The sequence below is a fragment of the Hypanus sabinus genome, chromosome 9, assembly GCF_030144855.1.
Source record: "Hypanus sabinus isolate sHypSab1 chromosome 9, sHypSab1.hap1, whole genome shotgun sequence".
Taxonomy (NCBI): domain Eukaryota; kingdom Metazoa; phylum Chordata; class Chondrichthyes; order Myliobatiformes; family Dasyatidae; genus Hypanus; species Hypanus sabinus.
The window spans coordinates 104,824,445-104,848,446 of NC_082714.1; the positions used below are offsets into that span (position 1 = coordinate 104,824,445).

Sequence of the window (24,002 nt, forward strand, 5' to 3'; positions counted from 1 at the left end):
CCCAGCTCTGCTAACCTTGCTTCATATGACTTGTTCTCCAAACCAGGCAACATCCTGGTAAATCTCCTCTGCACCCTCTCCGTAGCTTCCACATCCTTCCTATAATGTAGTTACCAGAATTGAACACAATACTCTAAGTGCAGTCTCACCAGAGATTTGTAGAGTTGCAACATGACCTCTCTACTGTTGAACTCAATCCCCCGTTAATGAAGCCTAGCATCCCATAGGCCTTCTTAACTACCCTATCAACCTGTGCAGCGACCTTGAGGGATGTATGGATTTGAACCCCAAGGTGTCCCTTTGTTCATCCACACTCTTAAGTAACTGACCATTAATCCTGTACTGAGTCTTCTGGTTTGTCCTTCCAAAATGCATCACCTCACAATTATCTGGATTGAACTCCATCTACCATTTTTCTGCCCAACTCTGCAGCCTGTCTATATCCTCTTGTAACCTTCAACAACCTGCAGCTCCATTCACAACTTCTCTAATCTTCATGTCATCCGCAAACTTACTCCCCATCCTTCCGTCTCTACATCCAGGTCATTTTTAAAAATCACAAATAGCAGGGGTCCCAGGACAGATCCCTGCAGCACTCCACTAGTCACCAACCTCCAGGCAGAATACTTTCCTTCCACATCTACCCTCTGCTTTCTTCCTTTAAGCCAATTTTTTATCCATACAGCTAAGATTCCACATCCCATGCCTCATGACTTTCTGGTGAGTCTCTCGTGAGAGACCTTGTCAAATGCCTTGGTAAAGTCCATGTAGACCACATCCACTGCCCTACCCTCATCAATTTCTTTTGTTGCCTCTTCAAAAAAACTCAATCAGGCTCGTGAGGCACAATCTTCCCTTCACAAAGCCATGTTGACTATCCATGAGTAGACTGTACTTCTCCAAATGCTCGTAGATCATATCCTTAAGAATCCTTTTCAGTAGTTTGCAGACCACCAACGTAAGACTCACCGGTCTATAGTTCCCAGGTTTCTCCCTATTACCTTTTTTAAACAAGGAAACTACATTTGCCATTCTCCAGTCCTCCGGCACTTCCCCTGTAGCCAAAGAGGATTCAAAGATCATAGCTAATGCTCCAGCGATCTCTTCTCTCAATTCCCACAACGACCTGGGGTGTATCATATCCGGTCCTGGGGATTTATCAATCTTGATGTTTTTAAGAAGATCCAGCACTTCTTCTTCCTTAATCTCCACATTGTTCAGCATACAGGCCCGCTCTATTTCGACCTAACCCTGATCAAGATCCTTTTCACTTTTGAATACTGAAGCAAAGTATTAATTTAGGACCTCCCCAACCTCCTCCACCTCCAGGCACATGTTGCCCTCTTTATCCTTTAACGGTCCCACCTTTGTTCTCATCATCCTCCTGTTCTTCACATACATATAGAATGCCTTGGGATTCTTCTTAATCCTACGTGCCAAGTCCTTCTCATGCCCCCTTCGAGCTCTCCTAAGTCCTTTCTTTAGCTCCTTCTTTGCTACTCTATATTTTGCATGAACCCCTCCTACTTCCTGCTTCTTATATCTAACATATGTTTCCTTTTTCCTCTCGACAAGTTGCCTCACGTGTTTCGTCAGCCACGGTTCCCTTTTCCTACCATTTCTTTCTTGCCTCAGTGGGATACACCTATCCTGAACCCAGCTCAAATGGTTCCTAAACTTCTCCCACATTACTTCTGTGTTTTCCCCTTTGAACATCTGTTTCCAATTTACTCTCGCTAGTTCCTGCCTCATCCCTTCAAAGTCAGCCCTTCCCCAGTTAAGCACTTTACCATTTTGTCTGATTTTATCCCTTTCCATAGCTATGCTGAAGTGAAGGGAGTTGTGGTCACTCTCACCAAAATGCTCCCCCACCAAGAGGTCTGTCACCTGACCAGGTTCATTACCCAGAAGCAGATCCAGTATAGCCTCTCCTCTCGTTGGCCAGCCAACATACTGTGTCAGGAAGCATTCTTGAACACACCTGACAAATTCAGCCCCATCTATCCCCCTTGCACTCAGGAGGTGCCAGTCAATATGAGGGAAGTTGAAATCACCCATAACTACTACCCTGTATTTTGTGCACCATTCTAAACTCTGCCTACTTATCTGCTCCTCGGTGTCCCGAGGGCTATTTGGGGGCCTATAGACTACTCCCAGCACAGTGATTGATCCCTTCCTATTTCTGACTTCCACCCACACCAACTCAGTGGACACTCCCTCTGCAGTGTCCTCCCTTTCTATAGCTGTGATACTATCCCTGACCAGCAATGCCACTCCCCCCCACCTTTCTACCTCCCATCCTATTCCTTTTGAAACACCTGAACCCCGGGACCTGCATCATCCAATCCTGCCCTTCCTCCACCAAGTTTCAGCCACAACATCATAGTTCCACATACTAATCCATGCTCTAAGTTCATCCTCCTTGTTCCTAATATTCCTAGCATTGAAATAGACACATTTTAACCCCTTTAACTAGCTACAATTATGTTTTGTCCCCTGCCTGTCCTTTCTCATCAACTCAGAACTCTTAGCATCATGCCCTTGCCCTTCTACCTTAATCACTGCACTCCCACTGCCTTCTTGTTCCGAATCAAAAACTTCTGCAGATTCCTTGCCCTTATTAAACTGTTCGCGCTCAACTGGCTGATGTCATGCGCCTGCGCCCGAGAACTCAAAATGTCTTCCCACTGGAAATCCTTAGGTGCTCTCCCGCTGCCTTCTTGTTCCCTACCTTTTTTATGCCATGATCCTACCATTAACCCAAGGCATCCATGGACCTCAGTTGGGAACCCCTGCTTCTTAAGAATAGTGGACATCTCAGAAACCAGCCTCCCCTCAATGGCCTCTATCTATTACTTCTCACTACCTCAGTGAAACAGCCAGCAGAATCAAAGACCCCTATCCGTCCCGGACATTCTCTCTTCTCCCCTCTCCCATCAAACAGAAGATACAAAAGCCTGAAAGCACATACCACCAGCCTAAAGGACAGCTTCTATCCCACTGTTATCAGACTCTTGAAGTGGCCTCTTGTACGATAAAATGGGCTCCTGGCCCCCCAGTCTACTTTGTTATGATATTGTACTTTATCATTTTGGTTTCTTTTCCTCTATAGCTTTTACACTTTATTCTGCATTGTTACTGTTTTATGTATTCTACCTCAATGATCTGATCTGCATGAACAGCACGTGAGACAAGTTTTCCACTGTATCTTGGTATATATGACAATAATAAACGTATACCAATACCAGTTCACAATGATCTATTTATCCTTCACACAGCACATTTGCTGCCCTATGTTTGTTCCGACTCAGGGAACAAATCAAAGTTAAAATTTCTTATCCTAGAATTCAAACCCCATCAGGAACTCATCCTTCCCAACTCCATAGCATCCTTTAGTCCTACAACCCTTCAATAATTCCAATCCCACCCTTGCAGATATACCCATTTCCTTGGGTGCAACACATCATTGCAATTACGACAAAGGCACACTAACAACTATACTTCATTAGGAGTTTGAGGAGATTTGGCACGTCATCAAAGACTCCATCAATAAGGATCCTCACCATGCCCTTTTCTCCTTCCTACCATTAGGGAAGAGGTACAGAAGTCTGAAAAGCCACATTCAACATTTTTAAAACGGTTTCTTCCCCTCTGCCATCAGATATCTGAAAGGTCCACAAACTCATGAGCACTACTTTGCTATTCTGCTGTTCATTATTCATTTTATTGTAATAATTTGTTGCACTTACAATGTACTGCTGCCACAAAACAACAAATTTCATGACTTAAGTCAGTAACAATTCTGATTCTGATCTGCAGTTCTGCTGGCAGCTCATTCCACATTAACACCTCCCTCTGAGTGTAAGGGAAGACGTTCCACCTCATGATGCTACCAGACCCGCTGAGTATTTTGGTCATTTTCTGTTCTGTTTCTGCATTTGGCCATTTCTTATTTTCCTATTGCTCCATCTGTTGTAAATCAAATTGGAGAGGGTGGTGTGAGTGTAAAACAATCTGCCAGGGGAACTGGTAGATCAGAATCAGGTTTATTGAGCAATGAGGGCCTTCTGAAATCTGTTGACAGAGGAAAAGAAGCTGTTCCTAAAACAGTGAATGGGGGTTATGCCTTGTCCCTGATGGTAGTAATAAGAAGGCATGTCCCAAATATTGAAGGTCCTGAATGAGAGCATCAACTCTTAGAGGTGTCCTCTATTGTTCCTGTGATGGTGCTGGCAGAGCTTACAGCCACTTTCAATCCTGTGCACTGAAGCCTCCATATCAGGCAGTGTTACAACCAGTAGGAATGCTCTCCATCGCACATCTGTAGAGATTTGTAAGAATATTTAGTGACATACCAAATCTCCTCAAATTCCCAATGAAGCAGAACCACTGGCATGCCTTCTTCATAATTGTATCAATGTGTTGGGCCCAGGATAGATACTCTGAAACATTGAAGCCCAGGAACTTGAAGCTGCTCACCACTAATCCCTCCATAAGGACTGCTGTGTGTTCTCCTGACTTCTGCTTCCTTAAGTCCACGATCCTTTCCTCGGTATTGCTGAGAGTGAGGTTATTGTTGTGACAAAACTCAGCCAGCTTATCTATCTCACTTCTGTGAACCTCCTGGTCACCATCTGAGGTGCTGCCTAGAACAGTGGTGTCATCGTGAATTTGCAGATGTCATTTGAGCTCTGTCTAGCCACACAATCATGAGTGTAGAGGGAGTAGAGCAGTAGACTAAGTGTAGATTCTTGAGGTGTGCCTGTGTGGATGGTCAACAAGGAGGAGATGTCATCACTGATCCACTAAATGTGGTCTCCCAATAAGAAAGTCAAAAATACAGTTGCAGAGGGAGGTATAGAGGGCCAGGTTTTGAAGCCTGTTAATTAGTACTGAGGGAATGGTGGTGTTAAACGCCAAGCTGTAATTGATAAACAGCAGCTTAATGTATGTTTGATCTAGGCGTTCTAAAGCCAAGAGACAGAGTTTGCATCTACTGTAGTTCTGTTGTTGAGGTAGCTCACCCTGCTCTCCTTGGGCACTAGCACGATTGCTGCTCTGTTAAAGCAGGTGGGAACCTCTGACTGCAGCAGGGGTTGAAGATATCCTCGAACACTTTCTCCAGTCTGTCTGCACAGATTTTCAGGACCCAGCCAAGTACACTGATGCCTTCCGAACATTCAACCTTTTGAAGAATGTTCTGACGATGGCCTCCAAGTCAGAGATTACAGAGTTGCCAGGTGCTGTGATCATTCACATCGGCATTGTGCTACTTTCCCTTTCAAATCATGCATAAAAGGTATTGAGCTCATCAGAGAGTGAAGCTTCCCTGCCACCTATGCTGCTCAGTTTGTCTTGTGGAATGTAATGGCACATAAACCCTGCCACAGCTGTCCTCATATTTATCCATATTATATTCCAGATGCACATCAAAAATAAATTGATACACAGAGCATTTTTTCAATGCTCTAAAGTGACTAAAAGGCATCGAGGGTCAGAGGGAGCTGGTGATCCTTGTACACAGATCAGGGAAAGTTAAAGTGCTTGTTCAACGAACAATTAGGAAAGCAAATGGCGTATTGGTCTTCATTGCAAGAGGATTTCAGAGCAAAAGTTCTGAAACCATCTTGCTCCAATCCTATTGGGCTAAAATGAGTGGATCTGGAATATTGTGCATCAGACCTACTAAATTAACATAGAAATAATCCTAACTTCCATTTGCAGTACAGACTGATTCAGTTATCTGAGGAAAGATTAGACATTCAGAAGGTTAAGAAGTGATCTTACCAAAACAGACAAAACTCTTTCCAATCTTGATGGAAAGAGTATGCTTCTACAAGCTGAGATGTCTCGAATCAGGAGTCAAGAATTCAAATAAGAAGTTGGCCATTGAGAATGGACATAAAAAGAAATTCCTTCATCCAGAGCACAATGTATCCTGGAAATTCTTTACTTCAAATGGCTAAAGAGTTGCCGGGTATACTTAACATAGATAAGATTTTTTTAATATAGCAATTAGGGATGTGGTTCGTGCTAGAAAGCAGCACTAATGAAAGCGATCAACTATAATCTTGCTGAGTGGCAAAGCAGGCACAGAGGGCCAGTGGGCTTCCTCCTGCTCCTGTCAATACATTCAGTAGACTCCCATTACAAGCTCATTAGCACAATTTTGTTTTCAGAAAATGTTTACTATACTGGACATCCCTAGTTGCAAATATCCTCCACGACTTATTTGTTCCCTCCTCCCATTATTGTTAGGCTCTTACACCCATGAAGGCTCTTAGTACAGCAACACTAGATTAAGCATTCTCATCCTCCTTCCATTTCTCTTCCCTGTAACCTTGCAAAGTATCTTATCCAAAAGGGGTAAAACTATCCAAGTCATAAAGCAAAGTCTGTTATAGAGCTACACCCTACATTCAATGAAACATTCCCTATTCCTACCTCCTAAGCCATGAGAATGTGGGATTGATCATTAATTTGGTTACCAAATAATCTACAGCCTTGTTATCTTATATAACAGATATAAAAGTGAGTTTTCTAACGTCAATTTAGTGAGTTAAATTGATTATGCAAGTCTCAGCACAATGAAATAGCAGAGATACTCATAACAAATTGTTTGCCTACTTTCACCAAAAAACTTCCTTCTCTACATTTTCCCTTTGTGTTAACACATATAATTTGGAGCTTAAGTGTTGTTAACCAAACAAGCAAATGTATTCTCTTAAAAAAACCATTCCAAAGTGTGTCCTAAACGTGTGATACGTGGATAGATGAGAGCAGTGTCAATATTGTCACTCCTATACAGTCAGCCCTCCTTATCCACAGGAGATTGGTTCCGGGACCCCCCGCGGATACCAAAATTCATGGATGCTCAAGTCCCTTATTTAACGTGTATCAGTGCGGTGGTCTTTAGGACCCAGCAGAACCCCGGACTTCATTTAACCTGTCTCAGTGCGGTGGACATTAGGACCTGGCGTCGCAGCTCTGAATCCGCAGTGTTTCTGTTCACGAAAATAATCACGATCGTGATTGAAAATAAGGTGGAAGTAATAACACGATCAGAAAGAGGTGAAACACCATCGGTCATTGGAAAAACGTTAGGCTACAGTCGGTCAACAATCGGAACAATTTTAATGGAAAATGTGTAAGGCCCTGCCTCGATGGAAGCTACAGTTACTACTAAGCAATGCAGTGGTTAAATTATTGAAATACGTATGTTTCTTAAGTGTTTTATATGCATAGAAAGGTAAAATATGTACTATATTCTAAGAAAAACGTTTGACTACCTGATGCTAAATAATACTGGATGTACCTGTTCCGACTTCAAATCCGACTTAGAGACGGACTCAGGAACGGAACTCATTCATAACCCGGGGACTGCCCGTACTTTTAAGTCATTTCTAGATATACTTATAATACCTAATTTACATTTTACAATGTAAATGATATGTAAATAGTTGTTGTATTGTATTGTTTAGGGAATAATGACAAGAAAAAAAAGTCTGTACATGCTCAAGCAATGAGTGCTGGAGAGAGAACTTCCGGGTCTTCCCAATCCGCGGTTGGTTGAATCTGCATATGGAATTCGCGGATAAAGAGGGCCGACTGTACTGCTTATTAGTTGCAGACAGTTTGAGGCTTATGAAAAAATTGATGAACTATGGCAAGCCCAAGAGGACAGCTTCCATATTCTCTTCAGAAAATCAGGATTGCTTCCCAACAAATTACTTAGATAATACAAATTGTAGGCACTAAATCAATTCCAGTTACTTAAAGTAGAATAGTTTTAGGCACAATTGACAGAGCAAATAGTCAGTCATTCCCATGTTCGCCAAAGGCTTGTTCTCTCACCATATTCAGCTGAAAGGGAAATTGTTGTGTTACAAAAGCCAAGAGGCCTAAACATTTTAATGGGAGGTGATGTTAGGGAGCTCTGAACAATGAATAGATGTGATTCAAAGATCTCCTAAACCCCACTGTTAATTCTCATTTCTGCAGTTTGGCAATCAGTTGCTGTGTTACTCATGGGATCAATCTCTGGGAGAAGGGTGAAGGGGTAACAACAGTGAAAATTCACAGGGTCAAGAGAGGCAAAATTGAGAGAAAGATTACAATCACTTTAATTGGCTTCACAGAATCAGTTGAGGTGATTAAGTGTATTTAGAACATAATCTAAATTTTGCACAGGCATTGGATAGGGAGTAACGGTGGTTTAAAAAGAATTGTCACAACTTATCCTCTTATCCATCAGTATCTCTGAAAGACAGCCAATGGAATGGGCACATGTTGCAACTAAATTCCTTGCCAGAATTCCTCACCCACATCACTTTTGTGGCCCCAAGTGGTGGGTGGAGACACCAGTGCTTCAAGAAAAAACAAGAACTAATGATGCAGGAACAAAGGAGACAGAAAACGGAGATGTAGGACACAGAAAACCCTTGACAGGGCTTCAAGTTCTCCACCCACTCATTCTGTCTGTCTCTGTACTCAAGAATGTAATTCTATTTTCAAAAAATTCAAGACAACCACTGCCCATCTCTCCAGCAGCTATTTTTACATAGAAAACAAAAATGCAAGTTTATTTAAACTGTAAATGGGAAGCTAAGTCAGTTGGACACTGTGAAAAGCTCCTCTTATTTACACTGTCCTTTCAGAGCATTTGGCAATAAAATTATAATTCCCAGCAAAGAATTCTGAGCCACACCTCTGCTTCCACCCACCACTCACCCCTACCTTTCTATTGTTTTTCCACAACCCTTGCTCACAAGGACACCACCAGTCATGGAGAGTCTGGGCTGTGGCGAATTTTATCTTACGGATCCACAGTTGCTGAGTGAATCATTCAATTTTCTCAACTTTGGGCCACTCCGAAGACCCCACAAATGATGTGGTGGGGAGGTGGAGGGCAATGGATAACTACACCTTCCTTCCTTTTGTTACCCTCTACAATCAGCCTCAGCAGCCTCCCATATTCTGCCTGTGTTCTACAAGTAACGGCACAGCTCAGAGACCACAAGCCCCAGGCAACCATTGAGAAGTACCCACATGCATGCTAGGTAACCATTCCTGCCATCTCCTTCCCTTCCTGTGGGGAAGGGCTGACCCAGACATCGTGATCTACCACTTGGTTCCCTCAGCCCTTGTCTTCTTCTGCCCCTCCCCTCTTCCTGCTTCCTCACCTGCTTCCCTTTGTTTCATGGTTCACTGCCCTCTCCTAGCCTTCTTCTTCAGTCCCGTACCATCTTCTGTGCCTCCCACTCTCCCAGCTTCTTACTCTATCCCCTCCCTTTCCCGTCATGACCCGAAAAGTTGATTGTTTATTTTCTGCCTAATCTACTGAGTTTCTCCAGTATTTTGTGTGTGGTGATCAGCCACTCCCCTGAAGCAGGGGTGAGCATGGGTACTTGCAGGACTAGCGATTCTACAATAGTCAATGAGCATTTCTTGACAACTGAGCACACACCCCTCACAATCCAACAATGAAAGTGCAGATAAACCACAAGTTGTTCTATCTTAGCTGCAGATTTGCCATATGTTCTTCATCCTTTCAACTTTTGTTGGTTTCCTCTGCCTTGGAACACTAAACCAGAATGCTTAAAAAAAAACAGCCAGGAAAAGAAAGTGCATAATTGCAGACCTCCTCGATTTGCCCTTTGGTCCCCGTGCCAACACAAACCCAGTATCAGTGGTCAAGGGCTCAAATCAGCACTACAGATGCATGAACAAAATTTCCTGGAAATACGTTTTCACTACTGGGATCTGAATAAACCTGCCACAGTCGTCACCAACTTCATCAAGGCTGGTGTGGATGAGTGTGAGCTTTTGAAAACATACCCAACGTACACAAACCAGAAGCCACGGATGAATCAGGAGTTTCATTGTCTGCTGAGGGCTGGATCTGTGGAATTTAAGGCCACCAATTCAGTACACTGCAGTAAGACCAGGTATGACCAAGGCAAAAAGGCAATCTCTTGTGAACTCAAAGAGATAATAAGATGCACGTCAACTGTGGCAGGGGTTACATACCATTACTTCCTATAAGCTGGAATCTTACAGCAAAAATGGCAATAATGCTTCAGTCCCCAATGAACTCACCGTCTTTTATGCACACTTTGAAAAGGATAATAAAACAACACCTGTGAGAATCCCCATAACGTCCGGTGGTCCTGTAATCCCTTTCTCGGAGGCTAACGTCAGAACATCTTTCGAGAGAGTGAACTTTCACAAGGCGTCAGACCCCAATGGAGTACTTGGCAGAGTACTGTAAACTTGTGCCAACCAACTGTCTGGAGTGATCAAGGCCAACTTCAATCTCTCAGTATTGCAGTTGGAGCTTCCCAGCTGCATCAAGAGGGCATCAATCATACCGGTACCCAAGGAGAGCAGAATGAGCTGCCTCAATGACGATTGCCCAGTAGCCCTCACATCTACTATGAAGAGCTTGAGAGGTTGGTGATAGCTAGAATTAACTCTTGCCTCAGAAAGAACCTGGACCCGCTGCAGTTTGCCCAATGCCACAACAGATCTGCAATGGATGCAATCTCATCTGGTCCAAAGCAAATCATGTTCCAGAATGCTGTTTACTGATTACAGCTTGACATACAACATCACCATCCCCTCAGTACACATCAACAAGCTTCTGACAACTGGGCCCCTGCATCTCGCTCTGTAAATGGATTCTTGATTTCCTCATTGGGAGACCACAGACAGTGTGGATTGGTGCTAACATCTCCTTGCTGACAATCAGCACAAACACACCTCAGTCATGGTAAGGTGCCACACATGAGGCTGCTTACAGGATAAAATCCTATGGTGCTACAGGAAAGATACCGGCAAGGATACAGGAATGGCTGACAGGCCGGAGGCAGTGAGTGGGAATAAAGTGGGCCTCTTCTGGTTGGCTGCCAGTGATTAGTGGTGTTCCTCAGGGGTCAGTATTGGGACTGCTACTTTTCACATTGTTTGTCAATGATTTAGATAATGGAATTGATGACTTTGTAGCAAAGTTTGCAGATACAGTCGGCCCTCCTTATCTGCAGGGGATTGGTTCTGAAACCCCACTTATTTAACCTGTCTCAGTGCAGTGCTCTTTAGGACCCAGTGGAACTCCGGACTTAATTTAACATGTCTCAGTGCGATGGACATTGTGACCAGTAGGTGCAGCTCTGAATCTGCGGTGTTTCTGTTCACGAAAATAATCACGATCATGATTGAAAATAAGGTGGAAGTAATAAAGCGATCGGAAAGAGGTGAAATGCCATTGGTCATTGGAAAAGCATTAGGCTACAGTTGGTCAACAATCGGAACAATTTTAATGGAGCATGTGAAAGGCCCTGCCCCGATGAAAGCTACAATTAATACTAAGCAACGCAGTGGTTTAATTATTGAAATACATGTGTTTCTTAAGTGTTTTATATGCATAGAAAGGTAAAATATATACTATATACTAAGAAAAACGTTTGACTAACTGACGCTAAATAATACCGGATGTACCTGTTCCAACTTCAAATTCGACTTAAAGACGGACTCAGGAATGGGACTTATTCATAACCCGGGGACTGCCTGTACTTTTAAGTCATTTCTAGATTAGTTATAATACCTAATACAATGTAAATGCTATGTAAGTACGTTTGTAGTTGTTATACTACATTGTTTAGGGAATAATGACGAGAAAAAAAGTCTGTACATGCACAAACAGCTAGTGCTAGAGAGAGAATTTCCGGGTTTTCCCGATCCGTGGTTGGCAGAATCCACGCATGCAGAATCCGCAGATGAGGAGGGCCGACTGTAATATGAAGATAAGTGGAGGGGTAGGTAGTGCTGAGGAAGCAATGCGATTGCAGCAGGACTTAGACAAATTGGAAGATTGGGCAAAAGAGTGGCAGATAGAATAGTGTTGGGAAATGTACAATAATGCAGTTCAGTAAAAGGAACAGCAGTATGGACTACTATCTAAATGGGGAGGAGGTGCAAACATCAGAGGTGCAGAGGGACTTAGGAGACCTTGTGCAAGGCTCCCAGAAGGGTAATTTACAGTTTGAGTCTGTGGTAAAAAAGGCAAATGCAATGTTGGCATTTATTTCAAGGGGAATTGAATTTACAAGCAAGAAATTGATGCTGAGGCTTTATAAGACACTAGTCAGGCCACACTAGGAATACTGTCGACAGTTTTGGGCCCCATATCTCAGAAAGGAGAGAAACTAGAGGAGGTTCACAAGGATGATTCCAGGAATGAAGGGGTTAACATATGAGGAGCATTTGGAGTTTTGGGCCTGTACTCACTGGAATTTAGAAGAATATGGGGGGGGGGGGAGATCTCATTGAAACATACAATGTTGAAAGGTGGATGTGGAGAGGATGTTTCCTATGGTGGGGGTATCCAGACCTAGAGGGCACAGCCTCAAAATAGAGGGGTGACCTTTTAGAACAGAGGTAAGGAGGAATTGTTTTAGCCAGAGAGTAGTGAATCTGTGGAATGCTCTGCCACAGACTGTGGTGGAGGCCAAGTCCATGGGTATATTTAAAGTGGAAGTTGATAGATTCCTGATTGGTCAGGGCATCAAAGGATATGGCGAGAAGACAGATGTATGGTTGAGTGGGATCCGGGATCAGCCATGATGGAATGGTGGAGCAGACTTGATGGGCTGAATGGCCTAATTCTGCTCCTATGTCCTATAGTCTTATGCATGCTTTGCCCACTGCTCTACTCCCTCCACCCTTATGACTGTGTGACTAGGTACAGCTCAAACAGCATCTAGAAATTTATCGATGGCACACTGTTGTTGACAGAATCTCAGAGACATACAGGAGCAAAACCAACCGAGTAGTGTCACAACAACCTTGTACTCAATGTCAGCAAGACTAAGGAACTGACTGTGGACATCAGGAAAACATACAATACACTAGTCCTTATTGAGGGGTCAATGGTGGAAAGGATGAGCAGTTTCAAGTTCCTGAGCATCAACATCTCAGAGGATCTATCCTGGGCCCACCATATAGAACATCACAGAAAATCTACAGTGCATTACAGGCCCTTCGGCCCACAATGTTGGGCCGACCATGCAACCTACTCTAGAAGCTGCCTAGAATTTCCCTACCACATAGCCCTCTACCTTTCTAAGCTCCATGTACCTATTTAAGAGTATCTTAAAAGATCCTATTGCATCCGCCTCTATCAGCTTTGCCAGCAGTCCATTCCATGCACCCACCACTCTCTGTGTGAAAAACTTACTTCTGAAATCCCCTTTGTACCTCCTTCCAAACACCTTAAAACTATGCCCTCTCATGGCAGCCATTTCAGCCCTGGGAAGAAGCCTCTGACTATCCACAAGATCAATGCCTCTCATCATCTTATACACCTCTCTCAGGTCACCTCTCATCCTCTGTCGCTTCAGGGAGAAAAGGCCGAGTTCACTCAACCTATTCTCATAAGGCATGCTCCCCAATCCAGGCAACATCCTTTTAACTCTCCCCTGCACGCTCTCTATAGCCTCCACATCCTTCCTGTAATGAGGTGACCAGAGCTGAACACAATACCCCAAACGGGATCTAACTAAGGTCTTATTAGCTGTAAATTACCTCACGGCTCTTGAACTCATTCCTACGGTTAATGAAGGCCAACACAGCATACACCTTCTTAACAACACTGTCAACCTGTGCAGCAACTTTGAGTGTATTATGGACATGGACCCCAAGATCTCAATTATTCTCCACGCTGCCAAGAATCTTACCATTAAAATTATATACTGTCTTCAAATTTTACCTACTGAAATGAACTACTTCACTCTTCTCAGGGTTGAAGTCCATCTGCCACTTCTCAGCCCAGTTCTGCATCCTATTGATGTCCTGCTGCAACCTCTGATACCGCTCTAGACTATCCATAGCACCCCCAATCTTTGTATCATCAGCAAACTTACTAACCCACCCTTCTATTTCCTCATCCAGGTTAGTTTATAAAAATCACAATGAGGAGGGGTCCCAGAACAGATCCCTTCAGAACACAACTGGTCACCGTCCTCCATGCAGAATAGAAATCATCCACAACCACCCTTTGCCTTCTGTGGTCAAGCCAATTCTGGATCCACAAAGCAAGGTCTCCTTGGATCCCATGCCTCCTTACTTTCTGAATGAGCCTTGCATGGGGAACTTTATCAAATGCCTTACTGAAATCCATATACACTACATCCACAGATCTACCTTCATCAATGTGTTTTGTTACATCCTCAAAGAATTCAATCAGGTTCACAGGCCTGACCTGCCTTTGACAAAGAAATGCTGACTATTCCTAATCAGATTATGTCTCTCCAAAATATTCATAAATCCTGCCTCTCAGGATCTTCAACAACTTGACCACCACTGAAGTAAGACTCAATGGTCTTTAATTTCCTGGGTCATCTCTACTCCCTTTCTTGAACAAGGGAATGATATTTGCAATTTTACAATCCCCTGGTACTTCTCCCATCCCTATTGATGATGCAAAGGCTCAGCAATCTCCTCCCTCACTTCCCATCATAGCCTGGGATACATCTCATCCAGTCCCAACAACTTATCTAACTTAATACTTTCCAAAAGCTCCAGCACATCTTCTTTCTTATTGTCTATACACTCAAGCGTTTCTGTCCACTAGAAGTCATCCCCACAATTGCCAAGGTCCTTTTCACTGGTGAATACTGAAGCACAATATTCATTAAGTACCTCCGCTACTACCTCCGTCTCCACGCACACGTTTCCACTATTGCACCTGATTGGTCCTATTCTTACAGGGCTTATCCTCTTGCTCTTCACATACTTGTAGAATGCCTTGAAGTTTTCCTTAATCCTACTTGCCAAGGTCTTCTCATGGCCCCTTCTAGTTCTCCTAATTTTCATTCTTCAGCTCCTTCCAGGCACCCTTGTAATTTTCTAGAGCTCTAACAGTACCTAGTTTCTTGAACCTTTCGTAAGCTTTTCTTTCCTTCCTAATAGGTTTTCTCCATTATTTGTACACCGTGGTTCTTTAACTCTACCATCCTTTAGCTGCCTCAATGGAACATCCCTATGCAGAACGCCATACAGATATTCCCTGAGCATTTGCCACATTTCTGCCGTGCATTTCCCTGAGAACATCAGAACCCAATTTATGCTCCCAAGTTCCTGCCTAATAGCATCATATTTCCCCCATGCCAGTTAAGCGTATTCCCAAATTTTCTGCTCCTATCCTTCTCCAGCTCTATGGTGAAGAAAAAAAAGTTGTGGTCACTACCTCCAAAATGCTCTCCCGCCGAGAGATCTGACACCTGACCAGGTTCGTTTCCCAATTCTCGATAAGGTACCGCCTCTCCTCTAGTTGGCTTATCTACATATTGCATCAGGAAACCTTCCTCAACACACCTAACAAACTCTACCCCATCTAAACTCCTTGATCTAAGGAGATGCCAATCAATATTAGGAAAGTTAAAATCACCCATCACAACAACCTTATTATTATCGCTGTGTTCCAGAATCTGCCTCCCTATTTGCTCCTCAATGTCTCTGTTACTATTGGAGGGTCTATAAAATAACACCCAGTAGAGTTATTGCCCCTTTCCTGTTTTTGACTTCCACCCACATTGACACAGTAGACAATCCCTCCATGACTTCCTCCTTTTCTGCAGCTGTGACACTATCCCTGATTAGCAATGCCATTCCCCCACCTATTTTGCCTCACTCCCTGTCCTTTTCGAAACACCTAAAGTCTGTCACACTCAGCAGCCATTCCTGCCCCTGAGACATCCATGTCTCTGTAATGGCCACAACATCATAGTTCCACGTGTTGATCCAAGTTCTAAGTTCATCCGCCTTGCTCATGATACTCCTTGTATTAAAGTAGACACATCTCAAACCATCAGGCTGAGGGCATCTTTGCTCTATTATCTGCCTATCCTTCCTCATAAACTCCCTACAAGCTGACACTACTTGTGCGCCAACCGCCTCATCCCCTGCCTCTTCACTTCAGTTCCCAACCCCCTACAAATCTAGTTTAAACCCTCCCCAATAGCATTAGCAAACCTCCCTCCCAGGATATCGGGTCCCTTCAGTTCAGGTTCCACCCGTCCCACTTGTACAGGACACCCCTTCCCCAGATAAGGTTCCAACAATCCAAGAACTTGAAACCTTCCCCCCTGCACCATCTCCTCAGCCACTCATTCATCCGTGCTATCTTCCTGTTCTGACCTTCACTAGCTCACGGCACTGGGAGAAATCTGGAGATTTGCCACCTTGGAGGTCCTGCTCTTCAGCCTCCTTCCTAACCCCCTGCACTTAAAATGGAGGACTTCTACCCCTCTTCTGCCTATGCCATTGGTACCAACATGTACCATGATCTCTGGCTGCTCACCCTCCCCTTCATGAATATTCTGCAACCACTCAGAGACCCTAGCACCTGGGAGGCAAAACACTTTCCTTGTATCTCTTTTGCTGCCACAGAATCTCCTGTCTGTCCCCCAACTATCGAGTCCCCTATGACTACTGCTCCACCTGACTTCACCCTACCCTTCTGAGGCTCAGAGCTAACCACAGAGCTATTGGTCTGGCTGCTGCTACCTTGCCCAGGTAGGTCATCCCCCAGAGCAGTACCCAAAGGGGTATACCGGTTCCTGAGGGGAATGGCCACAGGGGGACTCTGCACTGACTTCCTACTCCCTTTACCTCTCTGTGTTCACCCATCTACTCCCTGAATTCTGCTCTCGGGTGTAACCACCTGGTCAAGTCATATGACTCCTGGATGATCCTAAGTTCATCCAATTCCAGCTCCATAATGCGGTCTTTCATGAGCTGGAGTTGGCTGCACTACCCGCAGGTGTAGTCATAAGGGAGACTATCAGTTCCACGAAGTCCCACAACCTACAGGAGAAGCATTATACTGCCATCCTGCCTGTACTGTACAATAGGCAACCAGGACCAAATCTTCTCACCTATTTCTTTGGCCTCAGCCTGCTCTCAGTGAAGCCTCTTGAGTCAAAGCCTGACGCTCCTAATCTCACCACTGGCCTACTCCCAATTATGGCCGCCCTGCTTGCCTTTATGTAGTTCTATTCAATTCGCAGTGCTCTACTCCTGACGCTGATTGGACCGCTGGAATTTCTGAAAGCCTGTGAAGCTCTCCTTTTACACTAGCTTCGCCGACCTGCGAGTAAACTCTTCAAAGTGTTCTGCTCCTGACACTGTTCAGACCTCTGGATTCATATAGATGCAATCATGACAAAGGCATGCCTAGAGCAGATAGTTCATTAGGAGTTTGAGGAGACTTGGTGTGTCAAAACTCTACAGATGCTCTCTAAGGACAGCATTCTGACTTGGCTCATCATTGATTAGAATGGAGGTATCAGATGGTTGTAGACTCAGCCAGCTTCATCATGGGCACAAGACTCCCCACCATTGAGGACATCTTCAAGAAGATGGCATCAATCATTACCATTACCATCTGGAACATGTCCTCTTCTCATTACTGCCATCAGTGAAGATACTTAGGAGTTTGAAATTGATCACTCAGTGTTTTAGGAACAGTTTTTTCACTTCTGTCATCAAATTCTGAATGGTCCATGAAGCCATGGCCACTACCTTACTAATTATTTTTCTTTATCTTTAATTATTTTTATTGAAACCTATGGTAAATTGTTACATCCACACTGGACTGCTGCCATAAAACAACAAATTTCACAACTAACGTCAGTGACAATAAACCAGCAGTGGAAAGGGTGAACAATCCCATGTTCCTGAGTGTCAACCTCACTGAACATCTATCCTGAGTCCAACACATTGATGCAATTACAAAGACAAGAGCTATATTTCATTAGGAGTTTGAGGAGAATTGGTATGTCACCCAAGACTCTCTCAAATTTCTGCATCAGTGTCTAGTAAGACCATAAGACATAGGAGCAGAATTAGGCCATTCAGCCCATCAGGTCTGGTATGGAGGGGTCTGCACAGAAATGGGAAAAGATACAGAAAAGGTTGAAACTCTGCCAGCTCCATCATGGGCACTAGTCTCCCCAGCACCCAGGACACCTTCAAAAGACGATGCCTCAAAAATGCGGAATCCATCATTAAGGACCCCATCACCCTGGATGTGCTCTCTTCTCATTGCTACTATCAAGAGGAGGTACAGGGACCTAGACGCACACTCAAAGTCTCTGGAACAACTTCTTCCCCTTCACCATCACATTTCTGAATGGACAATGAACGCATGAATGTACCTTTCTTTTTGCACCACTTATTTAATTTAACATTTTAAAAATATACTTATTGTAATTTATAATTTTTACTATTACATATTGTAATGTACTGCTGCCACAGAACAACAAATTTCATGATACGTGCCAGTGATAGGAAACCTGATTCTGCATCTGAATCTGAAGAACTTCTGAGTGGACAAATATGTAAAGAAAGCAAAAGCCATACAAGCATTTATTTCAAGAAGATTTGAATATCAAAACAGTACACTGCTGAGGCCTGATAAGGCATTGGTCAGACCATATTTGGAATACTGTGAACAATTTTGGGCCCTGTATTGAAGTGCTGTCTCTGGAAGGGTCCACGAGAGGTTCACAGGAATGAAAGGCCTAACACATGAGGAGCATTTGATGTACTGAATGAAGTTCAGGAAGGCGAGAAGGAATTTCATCAAATACTAAAAGACCTGCCTCTCAAAGTCCAACCCTATGTCCCCGTTGTGAGAGGAAATGGGTAAGGCCGGCCTATAGGGCTCTGGTGAAGCCAATCCACTGTTCACTGGATGCAATGGATTGCAGAAGCATTGATGAACTCCAACCGTACCACCAGCTCCAGAGGATGATGGAGGACAGGAGGTCATCAATGGCCTATGCTCCACTGACAGCTAAGGGCCCAAGAAGAAGACTGAAAGGCATGGATAGAGGATGTTTCCATCAATAGGAGAGTCCATCCAGCATCCATGGGTTCAGCCTCTGAATAAAGGGATGTATTTTTAGAACAGACCTCCAAGAGGACCACAACCTTGTCGTAGGGTTTGGAGGCTTGAGTGCCTCAATGACCCACAGAGCTATGTTGGCTGGAGTCAGGGCTTTACGCTCTGGGTCTTGGTAGGGTTACTCATGCCAAACAGGTCAAGAGGTAGAGGACAGACTGATAGTGGTCCACCAGTCTTCCAGGTTCGGGGGTTCAGCTCAGGGCTAACAAATCCGACCAGTAAAACAGAACTGTTACCGAAACAGCAATGAAGAACCCTTCTAAATCTGAGCACGATGCTGTTCCTGAGTCTCCACCTGGGACTTGCACGATTGTCGGTAGGGAACACCATATGAATATGATGAAAGAAGTCCTGAACACCACCAGAGATGGAGGACCTTCATTGCTGCAGTGTAATGGGCAAAACAAACTTCTAAAACTGAGATGAGAAGGACTTTATTCTTGAATGGTAAAATTGTGCATTTGAAACCGTAGAGTCCCAGTCACTGCGTGTACTTTAAGTAGAGGCTGATACATTCTTCATTGGTAAAGGGGTTGGGGGAGGGGAAAAGGCAGAAGAATGAAAATGAGGGGAAAAAATCAGCTGTAATTAAAAGGCAGAGCAAACAGTCTGGGCTGAAAGGTCTAACTCTGCTCCTATATTTTATGGTCTATATATTTTCACAGTTCCAAATGCGTGCGTGTGTGTGTGTGTGTGTTAGAAATCAAACCCCAATATAGCCCCTGCCACCCTGTTCTCACATGCAAATGTCAATATTTCAAGTCTAGATACTCAAACTAACCCATTTAATATTAGATGAGTTAAGTCATAAAAAGGTGAGCCTTACATCTCAGGATGTTTCACGTTTAATTTTTGCCACAGGATGATAACATTCCAAAGTCCAAATTTAAACTCAACCTTTGGTCCAAGGAAGAAAGTACTTCTCCAAAAAAAAACACAACAACCAGGATGTTCAATTCAGTACTTACAGAAATATCTCCACTCGCATAAACAGTGCCGAAACCACCTCTGTACCCATCGCTGACATACACCTGAATGCAATCAGTTATATATCAACCCTTCAATTAACCTCAGGATTGATTATCCCCCTTCAGTGCTGTACAGCAACAATCTATCCTGTTGTCTTACCAAACCTCTGCTTATATTAATCGTAAACTTATTTTCTTGGTAAGTTAAGGAGGTTCGGATGTCTCCCAACCCGCTTACAAACTTCTACAAGTGTACTCTTGAAAGTATTCCAACTAGTTGCATCGTGGTCAGGAACAGCAAGAATGTAAGAAGCCTCAGGGAGTAGTCGACTCAGCTCAATACATCACAGGCAATCCCTCCCCACCATTGATAGTATCTACAAGTGGCACGAGAAAGCAACACCCATCATCAAAGATCCCAACCATTCGGGCCATGCATCTTCTCATCGGGCAAAAAGCCTGAACTCACATAGCACCAGATTCAAGATAGCTACTTCCTTCAAACATTTTCTTGGTAAAATTTCATTTTTACTTTCTAAACCAACCAGTACAACCCTAATCACTATGACCACTTTGTACTTAAAAGGAATTTTTATTGTTCTAATTGTGTTCTTCCTTGTAAAAAATGAATATAATTTACGTTTGTGTTGTGAATGTTGCCTCTATGATACTATGTGCCTTCGAGGCTATTGCAAGTAGGTTTTACGTTGCAACTGTGCACAAGAGAGTAAACTTAGCTTTGACTTTGAAACACAACTCCTAGTGCTGATCAACCCAATTACTGTACTGGTCCTCTCTTTTATTAAACATTCAGCAGCCAGAATGTAAAGGATGGAAACCTCAGAATATAAAACTAAATCAAACATTGAAAAAGAATTAAAGTTGCCATTTCCATAAAAATCCCCCAATACCATACGATAGTGACTGTACGGTATCCAGACTCTCCCCCTGAGTATTAATTAACCTGTCGATCTTTGTCCAGTGAATGGACCAATAAGAAAGAGAAAATGTCAGGGACAGAGCCTGGAAGACCTGGCAGCCTGGAGGCAGGTGGATTTGAGGTCGGTGCCGCTGCCTGATGTGTCGTGGGAGTACATGGAAAATTGAAAGCAGTGAGCTGGCTGCCGGCCGTGTGCCCAGGGACCCGAGTTCTTTTGGGCACAGAGCTAAAAAAAAGAGCGAAGCAACAGACTTTTAACACCATAAATCAGAGTTGTTCTGTTCTGTCTCCCTTCTCGCTGTGAAATGGGGATATCTCTTTTTCCCTTACTAGAGAGAGAGCCTGTGGGATGTCGAATTACCGGGTGAATGAGTAGTCTTTGGGGTACTGCAAGTCTGAGTCTTTATTGATGCTTTGCTACATGATTGAGCGCCCAGTGGAGGGTGCAGATGGTTTTTTGCTTTGCGGCTTGTACATGGGAGGGGGGCTTTGGGGTACTAACATTTAACTGTCATTCATTCTTTTGGGCACTCATCCGTTTTCGTGGATGCTTGCGAAGAAAAAGAATTTCAGGGTGTATATTGTATACATTTCTGTGTCATTAACTGTACCTATTGAAACCTTTTGAAAAGGAATCCACAGCAATTGATACGCATGTAAAATGAGAAAAATATCTACTATGTTCCTCTGTGACACTCCACCCCATAAAGTAGGACAGAGATATTGTTGATTATTTTTATGTATTAATCAAATGGTCCTCAAATTAATACTAAACATGTGACACAAAACATTCTGATAGTGAAACATCCCACAGTATTTCATGAAGACAACAGCAGATATATGGTAACCATAAAGAGGCAAGGCAGTGGGGTTGATCAAAAGCTTGGTCGAAGAGGAAGGCTGCAGTGGAGGGCCCACGGGGAAGAGGGAAGTGGAAAATGGGAAATGGTTGAAAAGCAACACATTCAAAATGCTAGAGGAACTCAGTAAGTTAGGCAGTATCAAAGGAGATGAATAAACAGTTGATATTTCATGCCAAGACCCTTCATCAGGACTGGAAAGTAAGGGGACAGAAAGCAGAGGTGTAGGTTGAAGAGAGAAAGCACAAGGAGAATCTTAAAATAGCTACAGGAGTTAATTTTGGCCAGCAGAGCTCATCACAGTTATAAAACTGAATAGCGCAATACAGAACACAGTAAGCATCATTTGAGAAACATGAGAGACCAACCAAAGCAAATTAAGTGGTTAAGTCTGGTGATGACAAAGCCTTGTAGCAGATAAAAGGAAAACACTAAAATATTCATCAGGGCAGGTAGCTTCTCCAGAAGATTAGCACCACTATCATTAGTCATGCATTGATGTTCTGGTATCTATGGAGGGGTGCTGACTCAAGGAGGCAACATACATCATCAACGATCCCCACCATCTGAAGTCCCACACCACCAGGGTGAAGTACAGCCATGTTCCTTCAACAAACACAACCTTAACTGTTAGTTTGGTAACACCATGACTACTTTGATCACTTTGCAATAAAATGGGACTTTCTTTGTTCTAATTGTGTTGTTTCTTGTACATACACGTACTTATGCAACAATAAACTTGACTTCAACTTCTTTGCACATTAGGTAAAGTTGTATGCAATTATGAGAAGCAGAGAGCCCTTCAGTTTCCTAAAAGGCTCTTTTCCCACTGAGCATCAAATAACCATTAATGCTAATCTTAGACTGATCCCATTCATCCAGACAATGCAAGTGATGAGTTTTTCTATATTATTTTCTGATTTTTTTTTAACATTTGAGGTGCTTACTTGAAAAAAAAACCTGACAACACAGGACTGAATACAGACAACCTATCAGAGATGTGGGGGAGTCAAGATAGAGATAGACAATTGAACAGCCTCAGCATGAGAGGATGCAACACAATATCTTGCCACTTTTATAGCATTCTTGATAATGTTCCAAGCATAGGAGTAACGGTAAGAATTGACATCAAACCAAACAAGATGACCTTAAGAGTAGTTGAGTTTGTGCATGGTTAAAAAGGTGCTTTTACTAATGTGGTGATATTCAAGACCTGGGTACAGGCACTAAGGGGGTGGGGGGGGGGCTGTGGGAATGAACTGTGATGTAGGCACAAGGGACCAGATCTGGAGGAAGGTAGTATCCATAGAAGGCTGCAGGGAATTATAAAGAAGTTCAGGGTCATGGATAAGAGGAACACTGCCAGACTTGGCCCCATTTTGTAGCAGTGGCTGGGTGAGATCTGGCACAAGCTTTGGAGCCTGAAGTCTAATGCAGAGGCACGCAGCAGATCGGAGGCCTGATAGGAGAGCTGCCAAGATCAGAGGCGGATCCGATCAGGCCCTGCTAGTTTATCAAGTTCTCGATAACTTTTAGCGCTGTGACCACCCCCACCTTCCCCGACCCTACTGGGCTGAGGGCATGTGACAGCCTTCAGCACAACAAACCCAGCTGTGCGAACGGGAGGCACACCAAGCTTGGATGAGGGGTTAGAGTTGTGTTTGGGAGTCTGGGGTGGGGGTGGGGGGTCGAAATGACAGGGGAAGAGTTGAGTGAATGTCGCCGAGCGCTGGTGGGAGACTCACCGAGGAGGAGGAGCCGGTGGGTCTGCTTGTACTCGCGTTTTTCCGCCTTCAGGGTCTTGTCGATGCTCCGGCTCCGCTTCTTATCGGCTTTCAGCCGGGCTTTCTCCTCAGCCCGCAGCCGCTCCCTCAGCTGCCCGTCAGCTTGCTCGTGTTGTCCGGCTTCGCCCTCGCCCCCACCGCCGGCCGTGCGGCCCCCCGGGTAGGCGAGGCTGGAGGAGGCGTGGGGACCCAGGAGCCGCGATCGCAGACTGTAGCACGTCCCCATGGTGAGAGAATGTGGAGCCGAGTGAGAGGCAAAGCCGCCCTCCCCTCGGCCGCTCCCACCCGTGCCAATCAAAGGCAGGGCAGCCGCAGCCGCAGGGAATCACCAGGATCTAGCAGGAGGGCACGGCCCAGGGCCGGGGAGGGGAGGGCAGGGCAGGGCAGGGCAGGGCCCGTCTCAACACAGCCCGAGGAGGGAAGGGGAGGGCCCTGGGGTCAGGGAGAGCAGAGCAGGACTGGAGAGACTTCAACCCAGGGAAA

At 44.2% G+C, this 24,002-nt stretch overlaps 1 protein-coding gene across 1 annotated transcript in view; it reads right to left on the reverse strand.

Moving 5' to 3' along the window:
- LOC132399693 (guanine nucleotide-binding protein G(s) subunit alpha) overlaps positions 1 to 23,888 on the reverse strand; it is a 303,414-nt gene extending 279,526 nt beyond the window's left edge. The window contains exon 1 of the mRNA XM_059980353.1: positions 23,481 to 23,888. Within this exon, the coding sequence (XP_059836336.1) occupies positions 23,481 to 23,745 (265 nt within the window). The 5' untranslated portion in view covers positions 23,746 to 23,888. The remainder of the gene's footprint in view (positions 1 to 23,480) is intronic.
- Between the last annotated feature and the right edge of the window lie 114 nt (positions 23,889 to 24,002).